This window comes from Mustela erminea, chromosome 20, assembly GCF_009829155.1.
Source record: "Mustela erminea isolate mMusErm1 chromosome 20, mMusErm1.Pri, whole genome shotgun sequence".
NCBI lineage: Eukaryota > Metazoa > Chordata > Mammalia > Carnivora > Mustelidae > Mustela > Mustela erminea.
The window spans coordinates 29,112,474-29,136,018 of NC_045633.1; the positions used below are offsets into that span (position 1 = coordinate 29,112,474).

A 23,545-nucleotide genomic window follows, 5' to 3' on the forward strand; every position below is an offset into this window, starting at 1 on the left:
TTGTACGGATTAAGCATCCAGGAAACACGAGTTTTCTCTTCCCTTCCTGAACCCCTGAGAGCCCATCGATAAACATGCAGAAACCAGAAAAAAAGACCACCCCCCCCCCGCAAAACCAAGAAACACCACACCAACTCTTAGAAAGTATCTATTTGTATAAATAAATTTATACTATATTTAAGTGGCAGTAACACTTCCCATTCTTAGTTTTTCTTTCTCTCATAATGTGCAGTGGCAGGAAGGAAGATCTCTCTGAGGTTGCTCCAAAGCCCATGGGAGTGAATGTTCCGGTAGACCTGGGGCTCTGCTGAAGGGGGCCGGGCCGCGTGGGGGCAGTGTTGACACCAGGCCCGGTCACCTCGGTACCACTCGTTAGTGGTCTGGTTGGTGGCAGCCAGGTACAAAGCAAAGCACAGGTAGCCCCCCAGGAGGAGGCTCAGCATGACGACAAAGCCCAGCATGAAGACAATCCTCGGGAAGGTAACGAACAGGTACTGGGGGCAAAGAAGAAACAGCACGTTAGGCAGCCAGGCTGGGACAGAAGAAAGGGTTGCACCCTCCAGCTGCAGCCCAGTCCGCAAACACTCGAGAGCTGCCCACCCAGCTCCCCGACCTGCATATACATCTGACCATCTAAACACAAAACCGAACCACAAGCAGCACTGAAAAACAGCCCGGGAGGAAACCCAAGTATGTACAAGAGTTCCAAGTGAGCTAAATGAAACGTGTACACTGAGGGAAAAGGGAAAGGATACTCCCAGGAGGGAGTGTCTTCCCGGTTAGCGGTGTATAAAACAAAGCCCTAACTACAGACCTGAGTTCATGCATCAAAATCAAGTCCAGATGGACAGAGATCACTCTCTCTCTCAACACAGCATGACCATGGAAATGCGCATACAAGAGTATTCACTACACTGATTTTAATGGCCCCTCTTCCTAAAAGAAACACGTTAAATGTCCATCCACAGGGGTGCCTGGGTGGCTCAGTGGTTAAAGCCTCTGCCTTCGGCTCGGATCATGATCCCAGGCTCCTGGGATCTGGTCCCACATCGGCCTCTCTGCTCCGCGGGGAGACTGCTTCCTCCTCTCTCTCTGCCTTGCCTCTCGGCCTACTTGTGATCTCTCTCTGTCAAATAAATGGATAAAATCTTAAAAAAAAAAAAAAAAAAAGTCCATCCACAAGGAAGTCAAACCTTGGGATAGTCACGCTCTGGAATAAAAAGGAGCCAATAAAAATGAGATCAATTTCTACGTTCCAATTTGGAAAAGACACTGATAAAAGACTGTTGGATGTGAAAGACAAGAGGTGAGGCTCACAATGGGATCATATTTGTGTAAAAACAAAAAGATTCTATGAAACTCCCTATGACTATATAAACACACAAAAGAAAAAAGACTGAATGAAATGTTCACACAAAACTACAGAAGTAGGGATGCCTGGGTGGCTCAGTTGGTTAAGCTGCTGCCTTCGGCTCAGGTCATGATCCCAGAGGCCTGGGATTGAGTCCCATGTCGGGCTCCTTGCTCAGTGGGGAACCTGTTTCTCTCTCTGCCTCTGCCTGCCACTCTGCCTGCTTGTGCTTTCTCTCTCTCTCTCTCTCTGACAAATAAATGAATAAATAAAATCTTAAAAAAAAAAAAACAACAATAACAACAACAACTACAGAAGGAGTTGCCCTTGGGGTGTGAAGTTGTTAGGAGGGGAGGGGCGAATCTCCCAGTTTTCTTTTCATTTCTTCCTAAAGATGTTTAAAATTTCATGCTTCTCTCCCCAGCTTTACTGAGATATAATTGACAGGACACTGAAAGTTTAAGGTGCATAATATGACATACAGCAAATGATTACAACAGGCTTCGTTAATACATCCATCACCACATATGGTTACAATGTTTTTTTTTTTTGTGATGAGAACTTTTAAAACCCACTCTCTTAGCAACCATCAAATATACAACACAGTATTGTTAACTACAGTTCCCAGGCTGTACATTGTATCCCCAGGACTTCCTCATCTTTCAAATATGACTCTGTACCTTTAACTACCTATGCCCAATTCCCCACCTTCTCCGTCTTTATTTTTTTTTTTAAACGCTTCTGACTGCTTGAATTTTTATGTTATTTTTTAAAATAAAGAAAATGAATTTTGAAAGAGGTCAGTATTTTTATAAAAATATTTTGTTTACTTGAGAGAGAAAGAGAGAGAGAACAAGTTGGGGGGTGGGCAGAGGGTGAGAGAGAAACCAAATTCCTGCTGAGCAGGGAGCCAGATGAGGGACTCGATGCCAGGACCCTGAGATCATGGCCTGAGCTGTAGGCAGACGTTTAACTGAGCCACCCAGGTGCCCCAAGAGTTCAGTATATTTGAAAGTCAGGAGTAAGAGAGAAGTAGATGCATCTCTTGACAGGGGAGATTTTCTAACTGAAGTTATAAAGAAAAGAGATATATTAGATGAGAAAGGAGGTCTAAGTTTTTTAATACAGAAAAGGATACATAAATTGAAAACAAATAGAAGAATAAACTGTCATTACTGCATGATCTCAAATCAAAAGTAATTCTAGTATCAAATAGGTAAACATTTAAAAGGACATAATTCATAAAAGATCTACAAATAACTGACAAATGAGAAAAGTAATCAAAAGCAATGAAAGAAACAGAATTTTTAAAAAGGATACACAGTAGTTTCCTACCAAATTAGAAGCACCTGCTGCCCCCGGGCATCCTCAATGCCAGCTCTGACTCAACGAAATGAACACTGATAAAAATATATATTCAAGTCAAAAGATTTATAAATGTCAATAATCTCTGATCCAGTACATATTTTTTGGAATTTATCCTACACAAAGTCCTAAGTACAAAGACAAAACTATATACACTGCAAAGGGGAAAACACACTTCACCCATGGAGAGAGCTGTGTATCACGGGTCCCATGTCCCACCTGATGGGAAGTAACATGAAATACACATCCCTACCTAGGAAGCATTCTTGCCAAAAATATTTAACTTGAATCTAATCAGGGCTCTAGACTAACTTCCAGTTCACATTAATATGAAGGAACAGAGGAAAATCTGTTGACAGAAGTAGGAAAAAGGCAAATTTAGAACAAGGGACATCCTAAAAGACAACCAACTAAACTACTAAATGTCAATTTCATGAAAAAAAAAAAAGCAGGGGCATTATTTTAAACAGACTAACAAGACAACATTCAGTTGCCTAACGATGAGGTGAAATCTGGTTCAAGGAGGTAAAAAAGCTATAAAAGATTCATTTGAAAAAAATGAAAAAAAAAAAAGAGAAACAGTGGGGATATTTCAATATGGACTAGATGATTTAGTACCTATTTATTATATATCCTATGTTTATTACATAGATTTACTATTACTTTTCTTACGTGAGGTAACATAATTATAGTTATATAGGAGAAGGTTGACATTCTTTAAAAATGCATGTTCAAGAATTTAGGGGCAAAGCGACATGATGTCTTCAATTTATGAGCCCAACATGGGGCTCGGTCTCACAACACCAAGATCACAACCCGAGAAGAAATCAAAAATTGGATACTTAACCAACTGAGCCACACAGGCACCCCATAATTGAAAAAAAATTTTAAGAGTAAAAACTGTTCAAGGTTGAAACGACAAGGTTATCACTATACAACCTATCAGAATGGCTAAAATGAAAGACAGTGATAACATTAAGTGCTAGCAAGGATACAGACAAACCAGTCCCTCCCCCTTCACTGGTGAGGATGTACAATGGGGTACAACCACTCTAGAAAGAAGATGGCGGTCCTTTCCAAGACTGAAAATGGACTTATCGTCAACCCAACGATCACACTGAAGACAGATCATCACGCGGGACTTGTGAATGGGAATGTTCAATGCAGCATTTCGCAGGGTCCTTCAGAGGGTGAATGGCTAAACAAAGTGTGGAATACTATACAGCAGTAAGAAGGAAGGAACCCTAGATCCGTGCAACCACTTGTGTGGATCTCAAAGAAATTGCATTAAGTGAAGAAACCAACCTCAGAAAGATACTGTATGATCCATTTATGTAACAATCATAAAATAACAATAACAGAGGTGGAGAAGGGAGTAGTGGTACCAGGCATTAGGGATGTGAGGAGGAAGCTGTGGCTATGAGCGGTAACATGAGGGAGTGTGTGGTGATGGATAATACAGCATGTTGACTGTAGTGGTGGTTGTACATGGCTGCACATGGGACAAACTGCACAAAGCTACACACACACACACACACACACACACACACAACCACAAATAAACACATATGTAACTGGTAAAATCTGAATTGGCTATGGGGATTGTGCCAACCTCAATTGCTTGGTTTTGGCCTTGCTTGTAGAGGGATGCTGGCATGGGGGTAAGGGCTTATAAGCACATAGGCTTCCTGTGTGTTTCTTTGTAATCTCTTATAAAACTGTAATTATTTCAAAATAAACTTTAAAAAAACACTGGCTTTAAGACTATGTATTTTGTCAGGGCACCTGAGTGGCTCACTCATTAAGTGTTTGCCTTCAGCTCAGGTCATAATCCCAGGGTCCTGGGATCAAGCCCCGCATTGGACTCCCTGCTCAGGGGAAAGCCTGCTTCTCCCTGTCCCACTCCCCCTGCTTGTGTTCCCACTCTCACTGTCTCTCTATCAAGTAAATAAGTAAAATCTTAAAAAAAAAAAAAAAAAAGACTGTTTTACCATATTAACACAGTATCCTTCCAATCCTATTTTCTGAGTGCTTTTTTTTTTTTTTTTAAGATTTTATTTATTTATTTGACAGAGAGAGTTCACAGTAGACAGAGAGGCAGGCAGAGAGAGAGAGAGGGAAGCAGGCTCCCTGCCGAGCAGAGATCCCGATGCGGGACTCGATCCCAGGATCCTGAGATCATGACCTGAGCTGAAGGCTGCGGCTCAACCCACCGAGCCACCCAGGTGCCCCTCTGAGTGCTTTTAAATAAGAATGGGTGTTGAATTCTGTGAAAAACTTTTCAGCATCTAGAGAAATAATCATGTCATTGTTCCTTATATTTAATAATGCTGTATAAAATATTAAATCAATTTCCTAATATTGAACCAACCTTGCTGTATAAAATATTAGTTTCCTAACATTGAACCAACCTTGCATTCATGGAGTATATCCCACCTGTTCATGGCATTTTTATATTCTTTGAAACCAAAGGAAAAAACACTCAAGGAGTAAGCAGTTCCCTAGTGATTGCTCATAAGCCACTTCCCATAAATTCAGTAGAAATCTTTTAGTCATCAAATGAGTTTTTAAAAAAACTCTACATTATTGTAAATTAATTTCTGACAAGAGTGCCAAAACAATTCAATGAGCAAAGAAGGGTCTTTTCAACAAAAGATGCAGGACATCTGGGCATTCGCATACTAAAAGTATCAAGTTAGAGCCCAACCCAACAGCACGTACTCAAACTGACTCAAAAAGGATCAAAGACCTAAATAAATACGTAGAAGAACATTTAAGTATAAATCTTCATGACCTTGGATTAGGCAATGGATTCTTATATATGACACCAAAGCATAAGCAACAAAAGAAAATATAAAATCAAAATATGAAACTTTTGTGTTTCAAAGAAAGTTATCCCAAAAATGAAAAGACAACCCACAGAATGGGAGAAAATACTTGCAAATTCTATACCTGTGAAGGGTCAAGTGTCCAGGTTATATGAAAAAATCTTATAACACAAGAAGAAATGACAATCCAAAAAAATGAGCTTCTCCTCTAAATCTTCTTCTCCAAAGAAGACATATAAATGACGAAGCAGCACACAATAAGATGGTCAGCATCGTTAAGTCATCAGGGAAACGCAAATCAGACCACAATAAGGCACCACTTCACATCTATTAGGATGACTTTAATCAAAAAGACAGATAGTGGGGCACCTGGGTGGCTCAGTGGGCTAAAGCCTCTGCCTTCAGCTCAGGTCATGGTCCCAGGGTCCTGGGATTGAGCCCCGCATCAGGCTCTCTGCTCAGCAAGGAGCCTGCTTCCCCCTCTCTCTCTGCCTGCCTCTCTGCCTACTTGTGATCTCTGACTGTCAAATAAATAAATAAAATCTTAAAAAAAAAGAAAAAAGAAAAAAGAAAAAGAAGACAGATAGTAACAAGTATCCAGCAAGGATGTATGAAATTGGAACCTTCATACATGGATGGTGGGAATGTAAAATGGTGAAGATGCTTTGGAAAACAATCTGGCAGCTCCTCAAATGATTACAAATACAGTGACCATATGACCTAGCAATTCTCCTGGGTCTGACTCAAAAGCAGTAGAAACCTGTATCCACAAAAAAACTCGTACACAGATGTTCATGGTAGCCTTATTCAAAAACAAATAAAAAGTAAAAACACTCAAGTGTCCATATTTGATGAACACTTGTGGTCCATCGACACAACGGAATATTATTCAGCCACGAAAAGGAGTGAAATACTGATTCATGGTACAACATGGATGAACCTTGAAGATATTAAGCTAAAAAAAAAAAAGCCAGTTCAAAAGGCCACATACTGTACAATTCCATTTATCTGAAATACTCAGAAAAGGCAAATCCATTAAAAAAAGAAGGTAGATTAGTAGGAAAGAGCAGCATGGGGAATGACTGCTGATAGGTAAGAGTTTATTTTTGGGGTGATGAAATGTTCTGAAATTAGATGGTGGTAGAGGTTACACAACTCTGAACCACTAGACTGTACACTTTAAAAGGATGAATTTTAGGGGCCCCTGGCTGGCTCAGTAGGAAGAGCAGGTAACTCTTGATCTTGGGGTCATAAGTTTAAGCCCCACATGGAGTGTAGAGATTACTAAAAAAATAAGTAAACTTATTACTTAATTAATAAGTAAACTTAAAAATAAGTAAACTAAATAAAAGGATGAATTCTATGGTAAATGTATTCTATATCAACTAAACAAACTATATACTGGGGCACCTGGTTGGTTCAGTTGGTTAAGCATCTGACTCTTGATTTCAGCTCAGGTCATGATCTCAAGGTTGTGAGACTGAGGCCTGTGTCAGGCTCCATGCTCAGTGGGGAGTCTGCTTGAGATTCTCTCTCTCTGCCCCTCCCCTTGTTCATGCGTGTGACCGTGTACACTCTCTTTCTCTCAAATAAATAAAATCTTAAATAAGTAATTAAATATTTAAAAGTTACATATTAATTTTTTTTAAAAGGAACGGCTTCATCTTTTGACTAGGAAAATGTCCTTTTTCCAATTTTGAAACCAAAAGTCAGAAACATACACCCTACAACATAATTACCTGCACATTAATTACCTGAATGAGAAAGACAATGTCGACAACCTGGAAGTGTCCCAGATCATCAACGTAAGTCTCCAGATACAAGTCCGACAGCACCACCAACTGGACCAGAAACACAGTGCTCACCACGGCCATGGTGCCAGCTGAGGCCGTCAATGTCAAGAGGTAGAGGAGGAAGTACCTGGCGTTCCAGGCCCCGATACAGTTGTTTACCCAAACACAGTGATGGTCGAAACGGCGCACACACCTGTTACACACACCTGCACAGAACGGGGAAAGCCACAAGCCCGAGTCAGTCCCTGATGGAACAATGAGACCACACACATCTATGGAGATTTTTATGAACTCTTGGCAGTATGAGCTGGAAGAAATGACGGCTGCTATCACCGAGCTATCAGAACCACAGCGTCAGTACAGTGGCCACGAGCCACGGGTGGGTTAGTAAGCACTTGAAATGTGACTACAAGAAAAATATGAAAGCATACTCTGTTGATATTGATAAATTCTAGATAGTTTTTCAATTTATGCAATGTTCCGTTAAGTTCAATATGAGCGTTACTTGAACAGATATAATTTTTTTTTTAATTTTTAATTTTTTAGATTTTATTTCTTTATTTGACAGACAGAGATCACAAGTAGGCAGAGGCAGGCAGAGAGAAAGAGAGGAAGCAGGCTCCCTGCCAAGTAGAGAGCCTGATACTCGACTCGATCCCAGGACCCTGGGACCATGACCTGATCCGAAGGCAGAGGTTTTAACCCATTGAGCCCCTGAACAGATATAATTTTAAAACTATAGTCAAATCAATTAAAGTCAAATCAATTCTTCTGATAAAGATGAACCATTATGTAGGCATTAAAGGAAAATGATTTTTCGGTACTGATTCAGTTATTTTAAAACGTGTAAGAATTTCTGGAATAACTTGGGTATGTGAATCTGCTCTTCCTACTGCAAATTTTATAAAATCTAAATATAGATCAAGTAGTTCCAAGGGAAGTTTAGTGTCTCAGTGGACATGTTCTGTAAATGGAAAATATATATCAGATTTCAAAAACTAAGTATGAAAAGGAGAATATAAACTATCCATGAATGATTTTTTATATTGACTACACATTAAAATGTTATTTTAGGTATGTTAGGTTAAATAAAATGTATCATTAAATTTAATGGTCCCTCATTTTACTTTTGTAATGTGGCTACTAGAAAATTTAAATCACATGTGGCTCAATTTGTATTTTTGTTGGACAGCACTAGTCTAGAATCTTGGTTATTCCCCAGAGGACTAGGCTCTGCCATGAAAGACATCTGCAAACATGACATCCCACAGAAATTCCTGTTGGGTAACAAGACCTACCATGTGGCAAAGGAAAGGCTGTTATGCCCAGGACTGAGTTGCCCACTACATAAGAACATTACAAGCTTCATCTTCAGGGGAGCCCAGGTGGCTCAGCTGGGCTAAACGTCTGCCTTTGGCTCAGGTCATGATCTTGGGGTCCTGGGATTGAGCCCTGTGTCAGGCTCCCTGCTCAGTGCAGAGTTTGCTTCGTTCTCTCCCTCTGCCCCGTCACCACTCATGTTTTCTCTTTCTCTCAAATAAATAAATAAAATTTAAAAATAAAATAAAATAAGAGCTCACCTCCAGTCATCTGTAAGAAACCACTATCTGGCCTCTACCAGCAGTGGCTGCTCCATGTCTGGGAGAAAACTGGTCCTGCTTCTAGATTTCTGTAACATTTTCTTGCTACAAGGCCCATGTGTCTGCTGTGCAAGGACAGAGCTGGGATGAACCAAAGCCAAACTTACTGCAGTGCTTGGATCGTGCTGGTTTCCTTAAGTTGCAAGTAGAACACTTCATATTCTTTGAGAACATCACTTCGTCGAATTCATAAACTTGAAGAAATGATAACTCATTTGCTTTTGTTATGGTACCTGAAAAACGTAAGGACAAGTGTCGGTTTCAAGCGATCCGATGGACTGAACGTTCACAAAATCTGTCCTGACAAAGAGTGACTAAAAACTTCTGTATTTACTATTCTAAATAACTCATTTTAAAACAAATACCTTTACTGAGATACAGTTCATAAGCCCAATTCACCCATTTAAAGTGTACAACTTAACAGTTTTTAGTCCATTCATAGTGTTACGCAACCATCACTGCAATCAATTTTAGAATATTTCTATCACTTCAGAAAGAAACCCCTTAGCAGTCAACCCCAATCCTCTCGAATCCCAGCCCTTGGCAATCACGTAATCTATTTTCTGTCTCCATGCATTTGCCTCGTTTGGATACTTCTTATAAATGGACTCATACAACTTGTAGTCTTTCGTATCCGCCTTCTTTCACTTAGCATAGTTTTTCAAGGTTCCTCTATGTTCTAGCACATATCACTCCTATTGCCAAACACTGTTCCACTGAAGAGGCATATCACATTTACCTATTCGTCAGTTGATGGACAGGTGGGGTTTCCAAGATAGAAAAGCTTAAAAGTAAAGGCATGGAAAAAAGATACCAAGCAAATATCAATTAAAAAAAAAAGGGTAATGGGCACCTGGGTGGCTTAGTCGGTTAAGCATCTGACCCCTGATATCAACTTAGGTCATGATCTCTGGATTGTGAAATCAAGCCTGTGTTGGGCTCTGCACTGGGCATGGAGCCTGCTTAAAAGTCTCTCTCTTGGGGCGCCTGGGTGGCTCAGTGGGTTAAAGCCTCTGCCTTCAGCTCAGGTCATGATCCCAGAGTCCTGGGATCGAGCCCCGCATCAGGCTCCTTGCTCAAGCAGGGAGCCTGCTTCCCTTCCTCTCTCTGCCTGCCTCTCTGCCTACTTATGACCTCTTTTTGTCAAATAAAATAAAATCTTAAAAAATAAAAAAAAGATTCTCTCTCTCCCTCTCCCTCTGCCACTTGTCCCCCACCCCTCTCTCCCTCTTAAAAAAAGTATAATATCAAACAAAAGAAAACTGAGAGCAAAGAGCATTACTAGTGACAAAGAGGCTCATTGTATTTTGAAAAAACATTCAAGGAAAAGGGAATACCAATTCTAAACTTGAATGCATATAATACAAATATATACATAACTATTATACACACCTATACATACATACATCTATAATAGCTTCAAAATAAGTAAAGCCAAAACTGACAAGGAGAAACCTCAAATCTATCATCAGAATGAGGTAACATACCTCTCTCAGTTATTGCAAACAAAAGAATTAGGATGAACATAAAAGATTTGAACATAATTAACCAACTTGACTTAATGAACTCACAAGGGTCTACACCCAAGAACTAGAATATATACATTATTTCAAAACCACACAGATCACTTACAAAAATGACACATAACCTGGCATGACGCAAATACCAATGAAATTTTTGAAACGGGGCCACAGAGACCACAAAGTCGCTACATAACACAAAGTATCAAAAAATAAACTAAAAAAGCATGTAGAAAATTTTAGGCTGTCCTAAATAACCCAAGGGTCAAAGAAGAAACAAATAAAATCAGAAGACAATCACAACGAGAAGATGATGAAGACACTGCATATCGCATCTTTTACCAAGTCTCCAGAGGGATCACTAGTCTGTAACCGTGTAGGTGGACAGCTGAGTTGCCACCAGTCTCCACACTGAGGGCCTCAACTTACCAGGGTTGCTCACACAGCTGAGCGTGAAAAACACGAGGTTTACAATCAGCAGCAGGTAGGGCAGAAGAAGGTAATGCAAGGGAAACTCCAGCTCTCGACAGTAGCCAAATACTTCGCAGGTGTATTCACTGTAAACCATCCCTTGCAAGACAAGGTGCAGAAGAATGAAGGTGTGGTTTCTGAAAGGAAAAAGGCAGCATGTGGCCTTCTCCATGAAGAAATCGTGTCATACTAAAGTTAACCTGGGCCCAACCACTTCCTTTGGGCTTGATAATAGCACGAATTATGCAAGAGACCATGTGAGACAGTTCCCACATTGCCTCACAATACTCAGTACTCAATAGATGTCATCTATTAACTTTTTTTTTAGGATTTTAATTATTCAGAGAGAAAGAGAGAGAGAGTGACAGCAGGGGGAGGGGCAGAGGGAGAGAGAGTCTCAAGCAGACTCCATTCTGAGCCGGGAGCTCAAAGTCGGGCTTGATCCCACGACCCCAAGGTCATGAACTGAACTGAAATCAAGAGCTGGATGGCTCAACTGACTGAACCACCCAGGCACCCCTTTTGTCTTTATTGGGGATTGAGGTATCAGGATGTATCTCTTTTCATAGAAATGCACGTAATATTGCCATTCCTTAAATATTTCTGTGAAAACTCCAGAAATAAAAGGCAGATTATTTATGAGCAGAGGTCCTAAACCCAGGACTCTTGATCCTTCTCAGCTTCCTTCCCCGAACTACAGCTGGAAACCAACAAGCAGTGTCCTGAAGCTAGGGGACAGCAACAAATAATAATCAAAACAGTAAAGAAAACAGTATTTTTAAAAAAATTTTTCAAGATTTTATTTAGAGAGAGAGAGAGAGTGAGCAAGTAGGGGGAGGGGCAGAAGGAAAGAGAAGAGAGAGAATCTTAAGCGGGCCCCATGCCCAGCAAAAAGTCCGACTCGCGGCTCACTCTCAGGACTCTGAGATCAGGACCTGAGCTGAAACCAAGAGTCAGACGCTTAACTAACTGACCCGCCCGGACAAGAAGAGAGTATTTAAACTCATACCGTGTATGGAAGAGGTAATGAAGCAATTTTAGCACAGCTCTCTGAAGGCATTCTGGAATTATATAGGAAATTATCTAAACAAAAAAAGAAGGATTCAATGTCATTTCGCATTCTCCCCGCTCCCAAACATACCAGATGCTCCCCTTTGAGCTAGTGATACTGGGGATTTGTGTTTCTGCATTAAGGGCAGAGAAGAGATTTGAGAGAGAATAAAATAAAGGGTTTCCCTCAGCTGGTCTTCCTTTGATGCCAGTTCCTCTCCTACCTTTCCACTCTAACTCCAAAGAAAGCACCATGTTGCGGTCTTCAGGCAAAGGAAGGAGAGTAGAGGGGCTGGTAGGTATGTTAATGGGAACTCCACTCCCTTCCCTACCTTGGGTTCAATCCTACGTTCCAGAGTTCATTTGCAATCACTAGGCATTAACCCAGGTCAGTCCCAAGTCAACCCATTCCCAAAGGCTGCTGACCCCAACTCTGCTCACTTTGACCCCTGAAGGATGGTTGGCAGCCTGATGCTTACTCCCTGGTCATACAGCCCCCAGTTCCACCCATCAGGACCCTCTAGGCACACACTGCTCACATCCAGGCCCAATTACAGGCATCAAATTCAAAGAAAAATAGCCAACCTTGAGAATGTTATCTTCTCTCAAAGCGACATCACAAGATTACTTTCAACAATAACAAAAAAAAAAAAAAAGAGAGAGAGAGAGAGAGAGACTTTTGAATAGACCACAAATACCATAAATGAAAGAACTGAACAAATAATAAAAATGGCAACTCTCTTTTTGTTCCATCAGGGAACTGATGAGCCTTTTAGACTGGTGGTAGTCAAAATCCAGTGGTCTCCAGGCATCACCATTACCTGTGCTGCCCCTCTGACCAGGCCTTTCAGGTAATGGGTTTTTGAGCAGATGCAGATCATAACAACACCAATCAGCACCAAAGCCAAGTAGAACAAGAAGAGAACCAAGAAGTCCATCCTGGGGCTACAAAGAAACAGAAAGAGTGTGACTACTACTGGGGGATATATTCCAAGGTGCATATTCTTAGATATCAACTCTGTAAACGGGTCCCCAAACAGAATTCAGCAGCCCTTATGCACACACTGCTTTGCACTGAGACCGCCCACTTTGCACTGAGACTGTCCTTCAAGAGCTTCCTAATCAAACCACTGTGATTTATTTAGGGCATCTTCTGCCTACACATTCCAAAATTAAATGGGGGGAAAATGTGCAAAATGCATACACTTTCCCTCCCACCAGCAACAAATCATCTTTGTATTTACTTAAATACAGACCCACGTAGATATTGATACGGAATGTACCCAAAAGAATCTGCTGACAATGCTACTGGAACAAACATCCCCCAGAGGCAGTCGGGGACTCACTCCCACAACAATCGTGGGTCACCCAGGGGAACCAGAGTCAACACACAGGCCTGTATTAACTGGAAACGGTTACTTCTAGCCTTAGCAGTTATGATTCCAGGCAGGACTTCCAACTGAGATAACCAAACTACAAACTATTCACGAGATAAGACGGAGGAAACAATGAGCAGCAATTCTCACGGTGTGATTCAGGGCCCCCAGCCTACATATTTTCCGTTTGGATAATTTTCTACCGTCAGCTCGGGCATTCCTCCTCCCAACATTCACGGAGAATTCAAACGGCATCTGCTCGTGTGCAGCGGCGTGTGCCTGGCACAACAGGTGGCACCCAAAGCTGCAGGAGGCATGGTTCTTCTAGAAGGCTGGATCTGGCTGCAGAGACATCGATAAAACACCCACACAATAAAACAGGGTGGGAGTCAGGGGACGGTATAAAGTGTGGAAAATAATTTTAAAGTCAGCGGATGCTGAGATCCCGCGGGACTGAACGGGACTATAGGACTTCGGGAGGAAAAGCTAACTGGGAAGATTAAGCCAGGAGCCTTGGGTCCTGGTTTCTATTCCTAATCTCTGAGGTGCCTACGCTGGCCACCGGACAGAAAGGCTTATCCGAGGCTACACTATCCGGGGGTCCCGGCGGGTGGGCCTGGTCGGAGTTTTCCCCGGGGGCCGGGAGCCTGGTTGGGGGACGGGGTGTAGAAGGTGCAGAGGGGATACGGTGGGTGCCCTGAGGGGTGGAGGTGTGGGGCTGCGACCACATACCCACACCCACACCCACACATACACACTCACACACAGGTGGAACGGCGGATCAGACAAGGAGACAGACGCCCCTGGTCCAGCTGGGTGTCAAAAAAGAACCCTCGGAGGCGACCTTACCGCCGGGATCAGTCAACCTGCAGCGGCGCCGAAGCGGCGCCTTCAGGGCGCTTCTTTAAACTTCCGGCGGGCCTGTGACGTCAGCACGCGACGCGGGCCTCTAGGCCGACTTCCGGCGGAAATGTGGGCGGGCGGGCAGCCGCTGAGGGTGGGATTCGCGGTTGGGGTTCGCGGTTGGGATGGTGTTGGTAGCTTCGCACGCTGGACCTTTCAGGAGGGGTGGTCGGGTCCGAGGGCTGGAAAATCGAACTTTGGAGCATTATTGCCAGGAAATCTTAAAAAAACGGTCCTAAGCCAGTGCAGGTGTTATGAAGCGGGCCGAGCTGCCTGGCAGCTTGGGTTGAACCAGTCAAGCAGGGACCCCGGCTGGCCCGTGGCGTGCACACTTAGGGGCTCCTATACCGAGTCTTCGCGATGGGCTGGACTTGCTTTGCTTTCTGCTAACCGCACCGTAGGGATCCGTCCGACCCGTCCCAGTGTCTTTGCTCCTGATGTCTCAGAACAGCTCTGAACATCCTGTCCCCAGGAACAGTGAACAATTGCTTGACTCCAAACCTGGAGGATAAGAAGGGAGGCTGTTTAATGATAGTTGAACCTGGGGTGAGAAGAGCTGCTTCCAAACATAGCACCGAGAAGCCCCCTGTGGGGTGTCCCTTTGCTCCGAACGCCTCTGCATCCGCGAAGACCAGTCTATTCTTGATGCCTCTGAAAATCTGTCAGGCCTGTCCTCCCTTTGAGGGGAACCGTCTGATCTCCAAACACTGGCTTTCAAGCTCTTCTCTTTTTCTGTCTTTGCGACCTACCCCAGCTTCTTGATTCCTTTTCTTTTTCCTTTTTAAGAAACTTACAAGCTGGGTGCCTTGGTACATGGTGTGCAAAGCCTTCATAAACTCGTGGACGCAGAATTGAAAAAAAACAAAAGCTGCAGATCAGAAGCTGTGAGGCCACCAGGGAAAACTGTGGTAATGGATGGAACCTCATCCCACATCCAGAGTGGGCTAGATCACATCAGTGTCTCCAGCTGACTCATCACCCTGCTGATTAATTCTGAGCCAGTGGTTAAGTATTTTGGGTTACTTTTTTTTGACTCATAAATGCAGAACTTTATTTTTATCCCCATTCATTTTTCTCGGGATGGTTTCAGTGGAGACTTAACTTTGAATCTGGGTTTGATCACTTATGGATTTTGTGCCGGGTCGTCTTTAATTTTTTAAAATGTACACAAGTAATACAACACTATGTGCTTGTTTAAAAAAAAAATCAGACTATACAAAGCAGTTCCTCAAACGCCACCCCCAAATGCCAGTCCCTTGACAAAATCACTTATTTAGTATGTGTCCTCCCCAAATTCCTTTATGCATTTATTTAGAAATATTTATTCAACAAATATATGTTGAGTACCCAGTGTATGCCAAGTACTATTCTCGGCACAGAGAGTACAGCAAAAGAACAAAGATTCCTGAACTTTATAGTTTACATTCTAGTGTATATATATACAAATACATAATTCATTGCTGTTTGCAAACATGGCATCATAATGGCCCTCTATCTTCCTTTTTTTTTTTTTTCAGTCTTGGTGATCTTTCCACATATCTATCCTACTATATTGTATTTACCTCATTATAGACAGCTCATTACATAGCTGAGCCTTAACTCATCTGCCAGGATCCCACTTTCCACTGCCTACAAGGGACTCAGGTAGTAAAGTGACAATATGAAGCAGGTGTATCCTGTGAGCAGAAATGCTACTTACACATACCTGAAGATTGTTAACTTGAATTCCAGTGTTTTTTTAAAAAAGATTTTATTTGTTTATTTGACAGAGATCACAAGTAGGCAGAGAGGCAGGCGGAGAGGAGGAAACAGGCTCCCTGCTGAGGAGAGAGCCCAATGCGGGTTTGATCCCAGGACCCTGGGATCATGACCTGAGCCGAAGGCAGAGGCTTTAACCCACTGAGCCACCCACGCACCCCCTAGTGGTTTTTTTTTTTTTAAAGATTTTATTTGTTTATTTTAGAGACAGAATGAGCGAGTGAATGAGTGAGAAGAGAGAGAGAAAATCTCAAGCACACTTCGAGCTGGGGACAAAGCCTGACACAGGGCCAATCCCAGGACCCCAAGATCATGACCTGACCTGAAACCAAGAGTGGGAGCATTCAACCAACTGAGCAACCCAGGCACCCTTTGATTCCAGTGTTTTAAGAGTATGTGAAAATCTGGGTTTTTTTGTAATGTAAATCTAATTTTTGTAATGTTGGCAACCAATCCAGGACTTTAAAACACTGTTCAGGTTAAGCAGAACATCCCTGCAGGACAGATTTAACCCGACGGCCACCGGTTTGCAGTTTAACTGTCCTATTACTCAACATTTAGGTTCATTTCGGTTTGTATTGCAAACAATGCTGTGGTGGAAATACCTGAATGAGGTCTATTACACACAAGTAGGTGTATTTTCTATGGCAGCCAAGTGAAGTAAAATTCCCGGGCCAAAGAACGTATGGGGATTTTTAAAAAGATTTTATTTATTTATTTATTTATTTATTTACTTGACAGACAGAGATCACAAGTAGGCAGAGAGGTAGGCAGAGAGAGAGGAGGAAGCAGGCTCCCTGCTGAGCAGGGAACCCGATGCGGGGCTTGATCCCAGGACCCCGAGATCATGACCTGAGCTGAAGGCAGAAGCTTAACCCACTGAGCCACCCAAGTGCCCCAAGAACATGTAGGCATTTATTTTTAATAAATACCATTAAGTTGCTCTTCAGCCACAAATGTCTGAGAGAGTCTGTTGCTCCAAATCCTTTCCAACATTTAATAGATTGGTTCCTTTAATATTTACCATTCTGATGGGTGAAATGGCATTTTACTTATTTGCTTAACAGACATTTACATAGTGATACCTGTGTTGAGGTACTGTTCTAAGCACTTAAAATATTTTTAATTATTTATCATTTAATCTTTATAGGAACTCAGTAAGAGAATTATTATTATTACCACTTTTTAAAAGTATTTATTTGTTTGAGAGAGACAGAGATAGTGACAGAGAGCACAAGTGGGCAGTAGAGGGAAAAGCAGGCTCCCAGCTGATCAGGGAGACCACTGTGGGAGTCAATCCCAGGACCCGGAGATCATGACCTGAGCTGAAGGCAGACGCTTAACCAACTGAGCCACCCAGACGACCTATTATACCACTTTTATAGATGAGAAAATAGAGGCACAAAGAAGTTAAATATTTTTCCTAGGGACATAGAGCCAGAAAGTATTAGAGCCACAATTCAAACTCAGACCATTGGACCAAGAATCATTTGGTGTTCTCAATTACTGGGCTGGGCTATCTCAATTACCACTGGCCAGTTCCTGGTGGACATCTTATGTGTTTACTAGCCAATTATCATTCCTCTATTGTGAGTTGCTTACAATTATCCTTTGCCATTTTATTAAAGGTTTTTTTTTTTTAAGATTTTTATTTATTTATTTATTTTACAGACAGAGATAACAAGTAGGCAGAGAGGCAGGCAGAGAGAGAGAGAGAAGCAGGCTCCTTGCTAAGCAGAGAGCCCGACTCGGGGCTTGATCCCAGGATCCTGGGATCATGACCTGAGCCGAAGGCAGCGGCTTTAACCCACTGAACCACCAGGTACCCCAATCCTTTGCCATTTTTTTTTTTAAAGATTTTTATTTATTTGCTAGAGAGAGAGAGAGAGAGAGATACAGAGCTCAAGCACAGGCAGACAGAGTGGCAGGCTAGAGGCAGAGGGAGAAGCAGGCTCCCTGCCGAGCAAGGAGCCCGATGGGGGACTCGATCCCAGGACGCCGGGATCATGACCTGAGCCGAAGGCAGCCGCTTAACCAACTGAGCCACCCAGGCGTCCCTCCTTTGCCATTTTTATTTGAGCTGTTTACCATTCTCTTGTTGCTTTGCAGTGCTTATTTACATATTTTATGTATTTGCTAGGGGGTGGGCTAGTGCTTCTCTCAGTTAGGTAACCAACCCCCACCCCAAAATAAGCAAACTCCAAGACAAGGATCTGGCATAAGTAGCTTGTTTTTGGAGATAGTCCCAGGAAACATGGCGGGGGATTGGGAAAGTGAGAGAAGAGTAGAAAGCCAAGAAAGCAGAGGTTGATGAGTAGAGGTGGGCATCTAGGGTACAGCCCCTCCTGGGTTCCTCTAAGAGGCTCCATAGACTATGCCTCAGAATTGTTCCACTGAGGGACAAAGCACCGGGGTCTTCACCCAACCACTCCTGGGGCAGTAACTCTCTAGTCTTTCTTGTCTGCCCACACAGAGGCCAGCCCAGCCCCAAGCAGAGAACCCTCTCAGGCAGAAACTCAGGAAATCAGCATGTACAGGAACCGTCTGAAGGTGACCTCTATGGTGGGCTGTGGGGCTATTGGCAGGCCAGCAACGTTGTCTGTATGCTGTCGAAACAGAGAGACTCCCAAACACAGTGACTTTGATAGGAAACAAGTCTAGAGTCCAGAGGTAGGTGGCAGTTCAGCAACATTAGGCATTTCTGTTCGAGGACATCCACAAGATCACATGAGATCACATGAGGACCCAGATTCTTCCAGTCTTGTTCTCCACCACGAGACACACATTCCCAAACCTTCTCTGCACCAGCACCCTTACGTGTCTTGGAAATTTTTTCACAGAGCTCCTCGGCCAAAAGAATAACAATCCCCTCTATTACATAATGAGCTCTAAACAACTTCATAAATATTTATGCCCTAACAACGTAGCACCTCTGGCACAATTTACCAAACTTTAAAATCAGATGGAAAACCACCATTCTCATTTCTTGCTCAACCTAGATATCCCTGGGGCAACTGCTTCCAAAATCCCTCTTCTCAAAGATGTGCTATCACGGGGTGCCTGGGTGGCTCAGTGGGTTGGGCCTCTGCTTTCGGCTCAGGTCCTGATCTCAGTGTCCTGGGACGGAGCCCTGCATCGGGCTCTCTGCTCAGCGGGGAGCCTGTTTCCCCGTCTCTCTCCGCCTGCCTCTCTGCTTACTTGTGATTTCTCTCTCTCTGTCAAACAAATAAATAAAATCTTAAAAAAAAAAAAAAAAGATGTGCTATCAGGAATTTAGTGTTCTCACGTTGAAAACGTGAACTAGTTCAAGCTGTCATGCCACGTGCGACACAGATGCAGCTTCATTTCCTCAAACTGCTAAGAGAGCCCACGGCACCCCTCAGTTCACTGTGGCTCCCCAGAGGCCTCCGTGCACAGTTCGGAACCACAGCACTAGGGTGGTGTCCTTGCTCTAAGGTCACCACCTTTGCGTCCCTGAAAAAGGGGAAAGACAGAAAGGAAAGAACAGCTGTTGACCCTTGAAAATGGAACTTGTAGGCTGCCCTTAGCTTTTCCTGCTCAAGTTCCACCTGCGGGAACTTGGTCACGTGACCGAAGGGGAGCCGGGAAATATAGCCTCTCGCTGTGTTGAGCTACCACTGGTAGGTTGTTGTTACAACAAGGACGAAATATTAATAAGACTAATATTCCGAATATTAATCTTTTGTCTCTGACTGGAATTCCAGATATTTTCTTCTATGTGTCCCATGTCTGTTAGCTTGGCTCATGGTGACTTGGTCATACAGAGATTTTAAATTCTGAAATATATTTATCGGCCTTTTCTTTTGTGGCTTTAAAAAAAAATCTTATTTAAAAAGGTATTTTTTACTCCAAAATTACACACACACACACAATTCACGAGTATATTCTCCAGTATTTCCTTCTAGTTGCTTTATACTTTTATCTTTCATTCACCTGGAATTTCTCCCTGTGATGGCTGAGGTCATTTCAGAAGGGAAGGGGAACACGTAAAGTATGTAGCCAAGGCACAGTGTATTTTTCAAATTCTCAACTGCCTTCTAACTCACATCACAGCTTCTGTGACACTCTTATGCACATACATGGTTCAAGGGACACTAAGACTCAACATGTAAGCCACATACCTCCCTACCTGCTCTTAAGGTAGGATTGAACTACCCCCAGCTCTAGGGGTGGGACTTAATTGGTATCAGCCAATCAGGATAATCCTCTCCTTTATCACAATAATTTTTCTTTTTTAAAGATTTTATTTATTTATTTGACAGAGAGAGACACGCTGAGAGAGGGAACACAAGCAGGGAGAGTGGGAGAGGGAGAAGCAGGCTTCCCACCGAGCAGGAAGCCCAACGTGGGGCTTGATCCCAGGACCCTAGGATTATGACCTGAGCTGAAGACAGACGTTTGACCTTTGAGCCACCCAGGTGCCCCACCACAATAATTTTCAAAACAAAACCAGCCTCTGGAATGCGAGGGACCCAGTTAGAATGAAGCTAGGATTCCTGTTCAATGGTGCCCCCTCTCCTCTAGATTGAATGAAGATATTAAAGAGAAACCCTGTAGCTTCACTTCTCTTATCTTGGGACTAGGAGAAAAGCCAGTCCAAGAATGAAGCCTATGCACTGGAGACGTTCCACCGGAAAGAAGCACAGAGAAATGAAGTCAGACCCCTGAGCAAACTGTACCTGAAGCTTATACCACCTCTGGACTACACAGTTAGGTGAGCCAAAAGTCCCCTTTATTTTTTTCAAGATTATATTTATTTATTTGAGAGAGAGAGAGAGAGAGAGCACATGCAGGGGTGGGGCAGAGTGAGGGGGCAGGAGAGAATCCCAAGCTCACTGCCCCTAACACAGAGCCTGAGAGCTCATTCCCAGGACCCTGAGATCATGAACTGAGCAGAAATCAAGAGTCAGATGCTTAACTGACTGAGTCACCAGGAGTCCCAGTCCCTTTTATTTTTTAAAACAATGTGGAGTTACATCTTCTGTAACTTGCAACTTAAAATGTTAGACTTAATCCTGACCGAAATATGCAGTCACTCAGCTCTTCCTTCCCCACCGTATATTTTTCTTTTTAAACTCCTTTTATACCTTATAGAAATATATAAATAACAGCCAAGGAAAAGGCTCAATTTTATTCTCTTAAGTGCTACTTAATTTTTGTGCATTTCTATAAACATAAAAACATGAATTTTATATCTTCATTTAAATGATTTACATAGATACAATCAGAGCATCTAATCAGTTTTTGTGTTTTGCTCCATTCAGTTTATCATAAGTGCTTTTCTTCTACCCAGATAAGTTTTTTTTTAATTTTTTTTATTTGACAGAGAGATCACAAGTAGGCAGAGAGGCAGGCAGAGGGAGAGGGAGAAGCAGCCTTCCTGCGGAGCAGAGAGCCCGATGTGGGGCTCAATCTTGGGACCCGAGGACCATGACCTGAGCTGAAGGCAGAGGCGTAACCCACTGAGCCACCCAGGCGCCCCATCCAGACAGTTTTAATTATTATCCAGGGATACAATATAATGAACTCAATATTATTGTTTGGAATTTGTATGATTTCCTACTTTTTAATACTATAAATAGTTTTGCAACTAACATATTCATAGCTTTTTTTTTTTTTCAGTTGACTTACTTTCTCAGGATAAATCACTCAGTGGTTTGTCAGTTCGTGAAACTCATGTGTTGCTGGCATTTTACTCTTTCCCTCTGTTCTTCAAAACCTCCAAGCGCGAACCTTGACACTTACATTTTATAAATAGCATAGAAGAAAACACTGCTTAAGCCTAAGATCAAACATGGAATTCAAACGTGATAGGAAGGATGGTATCGCCTGTGAAACTCGTGGCAAAGAATTTCTCCTTGGAGCGTCCCTAAACCCTCCTGTCAGCCCCTGAAACTGGACCTGTGCTATCAGTTTTTTACTCGCTGCAAGATCGGTTGACAGATCAGCCACCTTTTATACCATGATCTCCCTTCCCCAAGGGAATGACTGAGGCTATACTTTGGAAATGGGATACAGGACTTCATAGTATTGGTCAGGAGGAGTTTTACAATGGAGGAAAAAAGAAGAACAATTTTTAAAGGGACAAAACACAGGCATTTTTGTTGGAAGCCAAGGATTGGGTCTGTATTTGCGTCCTGTTCTCTTGGTAGCAACTCTTTGAGTGGCTGGCTCATAATAGATGCTCAATAAAAGTGTGTTGCATGAATGCAAGAGAAAAAATGAAAGCTACCCAGGAGACGTCGATATCCTGGACATCACCAAGACACAAAGTCCTCTGGTCAGCCCCTGGGGCGGTGTGTTGCACCACTGGCCAGGTGGGAGCACAGTGTAGCTAATACTTTGGAATTTCTACTTGGCCTCTGCTGCCTTGATTGCTGCCCCTTAAAGCTACCTGGTCAAATGCGACTGTCAGGTCAAAACCTGAGCCGGTCTTGATCTGGTGCACTGCTCAGCTCTCCTTCTCCAAATGCTCTGTTACCCTGGTCGACAATAGTTCAGTCCACCATCACCTGTGGTCTCCCTCAAACAAGGGTGTAAGCATACTTATCCTCAGAAAGTATCTCTTGTTTCTCTAAAATTCTAATTTAACAGAGTGTCCTGTATTTTCATTTGCTTAATCTGGAGACCCCATCTCCAGCCACCATGTGAATGCCTCTCAATAGAGGTTCTAGTTTTCTGTCTTGGTTGAGACGAAGAATGAGTCTCACAGTTGGAATCTGGCCATCCCTTGGCTAGCAGTGCTGGGCAAAAGGAGCATGCAGCCCTGGACATTGAGTCGGGGCTGAACGGTCTCAGGACAACCACTGAGACATTTTCGGAAAAGCAAAGCCACCTGTCAACCCGGAGAAAAGGCAGACAAGCCGGAAATTACAGGTGGGCTGAGGGAGGGTGAGCCTTCCGTATAAAGTATTCAGTTTGTACTCTACTTGGTTTATTTGTAAGTTACACAGAAAGAGGGTGGAGAAGGACAAGGGACAATGTTGTGAATGTCGTCTCAGAGCGGCAGGAAGACATAAATGGCACTTCGTGGTAATAAGACAGGAAAACAAGAAAACCTCTTTTTTGCTCCTTTTCCTGCTTCTAGTGTGTGTGTGTGTGTGTGTGTGTGTGTGTGTGTGTGTGTGTGTGTGATTTTTTAAATTTATTTATTTGACAGACAGAGATCACAAGTAAGCAGAGAGGCAGGCAGAGAGAGAGGGGGAAGCAGGCTCCCTGCTGAGCAGAGAGCCCTATGTGGGGCTTGATCCCAGGACTTGATCCCATGATCTCAGATCATGACCTGAGCAGAGGCTTTAACCCACTGAACCCCCAGGTGCCCCTCCTGCTTCTACTCTTGCTAGGATCTGCACTCCTGCCCCATACACGGCTTATCGTACCGATAATGTATGTCCTTCTTACGAAAGTCAAGGAGTCCATTATTTCTCTGGAGTCTCCCAGCCCCTATGGAGTGACCGGGCAGGGTCGTC

The 23,545-nt window shown here is 43.0% G+C and overlaps 1 protein-coding gene and 1 long non-coding RNA gene across 6 annotated transcripts; one reads left to right on the top strand and one right to left on the bottom strand.

Moving 5' to 3' along the window:
* Window positions 1-137: 137 nt before the first annotated feature.
* ZDHHC4 (zinc finger DHHC-type palmitoyltransferase 4) lies at window positions 138-14,344 on the bottom strand. Of its 5 annotated transcripts, XR_004281895.1 has the most exons (9): window positions 14,157-14,327; window positions 13,545-13,736; window positions 12,840-12,963; window positions 11,978-12,029; window positions 10,927-11,105; window positions 9,085-9,210; window positions 7,299-7,543; window positions 2,687-2,751; window positions 399-494 (listed from the first exon to the last, which is right to left on the bottom strand). XR_004281895.1 is itself a non-coding variant. In XM_032328133.1 (8 exons), the coding sequence occupies exons 2-8, from the start codon at window positions 13,647-13,649 to the stop codon at window positions 204-206; spliced, it is 1,122 nt and encodes a 373-aa protein (XP_032184024.1). In that variant the 5' UTR covers window positions 13,650-13,736; window positions 14,244-14,344; the 3' UTR covers window positions 138-203. The 5 variants fall into 5 exon arrangements, 4 of the variants coding, with proteins under 4 accessions (XP_032184024.1, XP_032184025.1, XP_032184023.1 ...); XM_032328133.1 differs by lacking the exon at window positions 2,687-2,751 and having other exon boundaries at window positions 138-494; window positions 14,244-14,344; XM_032328134.1 differs by lacking the exon at window positions 2,687-2,751 and having other exon boundaries at window positions 138-494; window positions 11,978-12,051; window positions 13,598-13,736; window positions 14,244-14,343.
* Window positions 14,345-14,558: 214 nt separating this feature from the next.
* LOC116581111 lies at window positions 14,559-23,184 on the top strand. Its single transcript, XR_004281896.1, has 3 exons — window positions 14,559-15,301; window positions 20,660-20,790; window positions 21,699-23,184. It is a non-coding gene; the product is annotated as an uncharacterized LOC116581111 (long non-coding RNA).
* The last annotated feature ends 361 nt before the right edge of the window (window positions 23,185-23,545 follow it).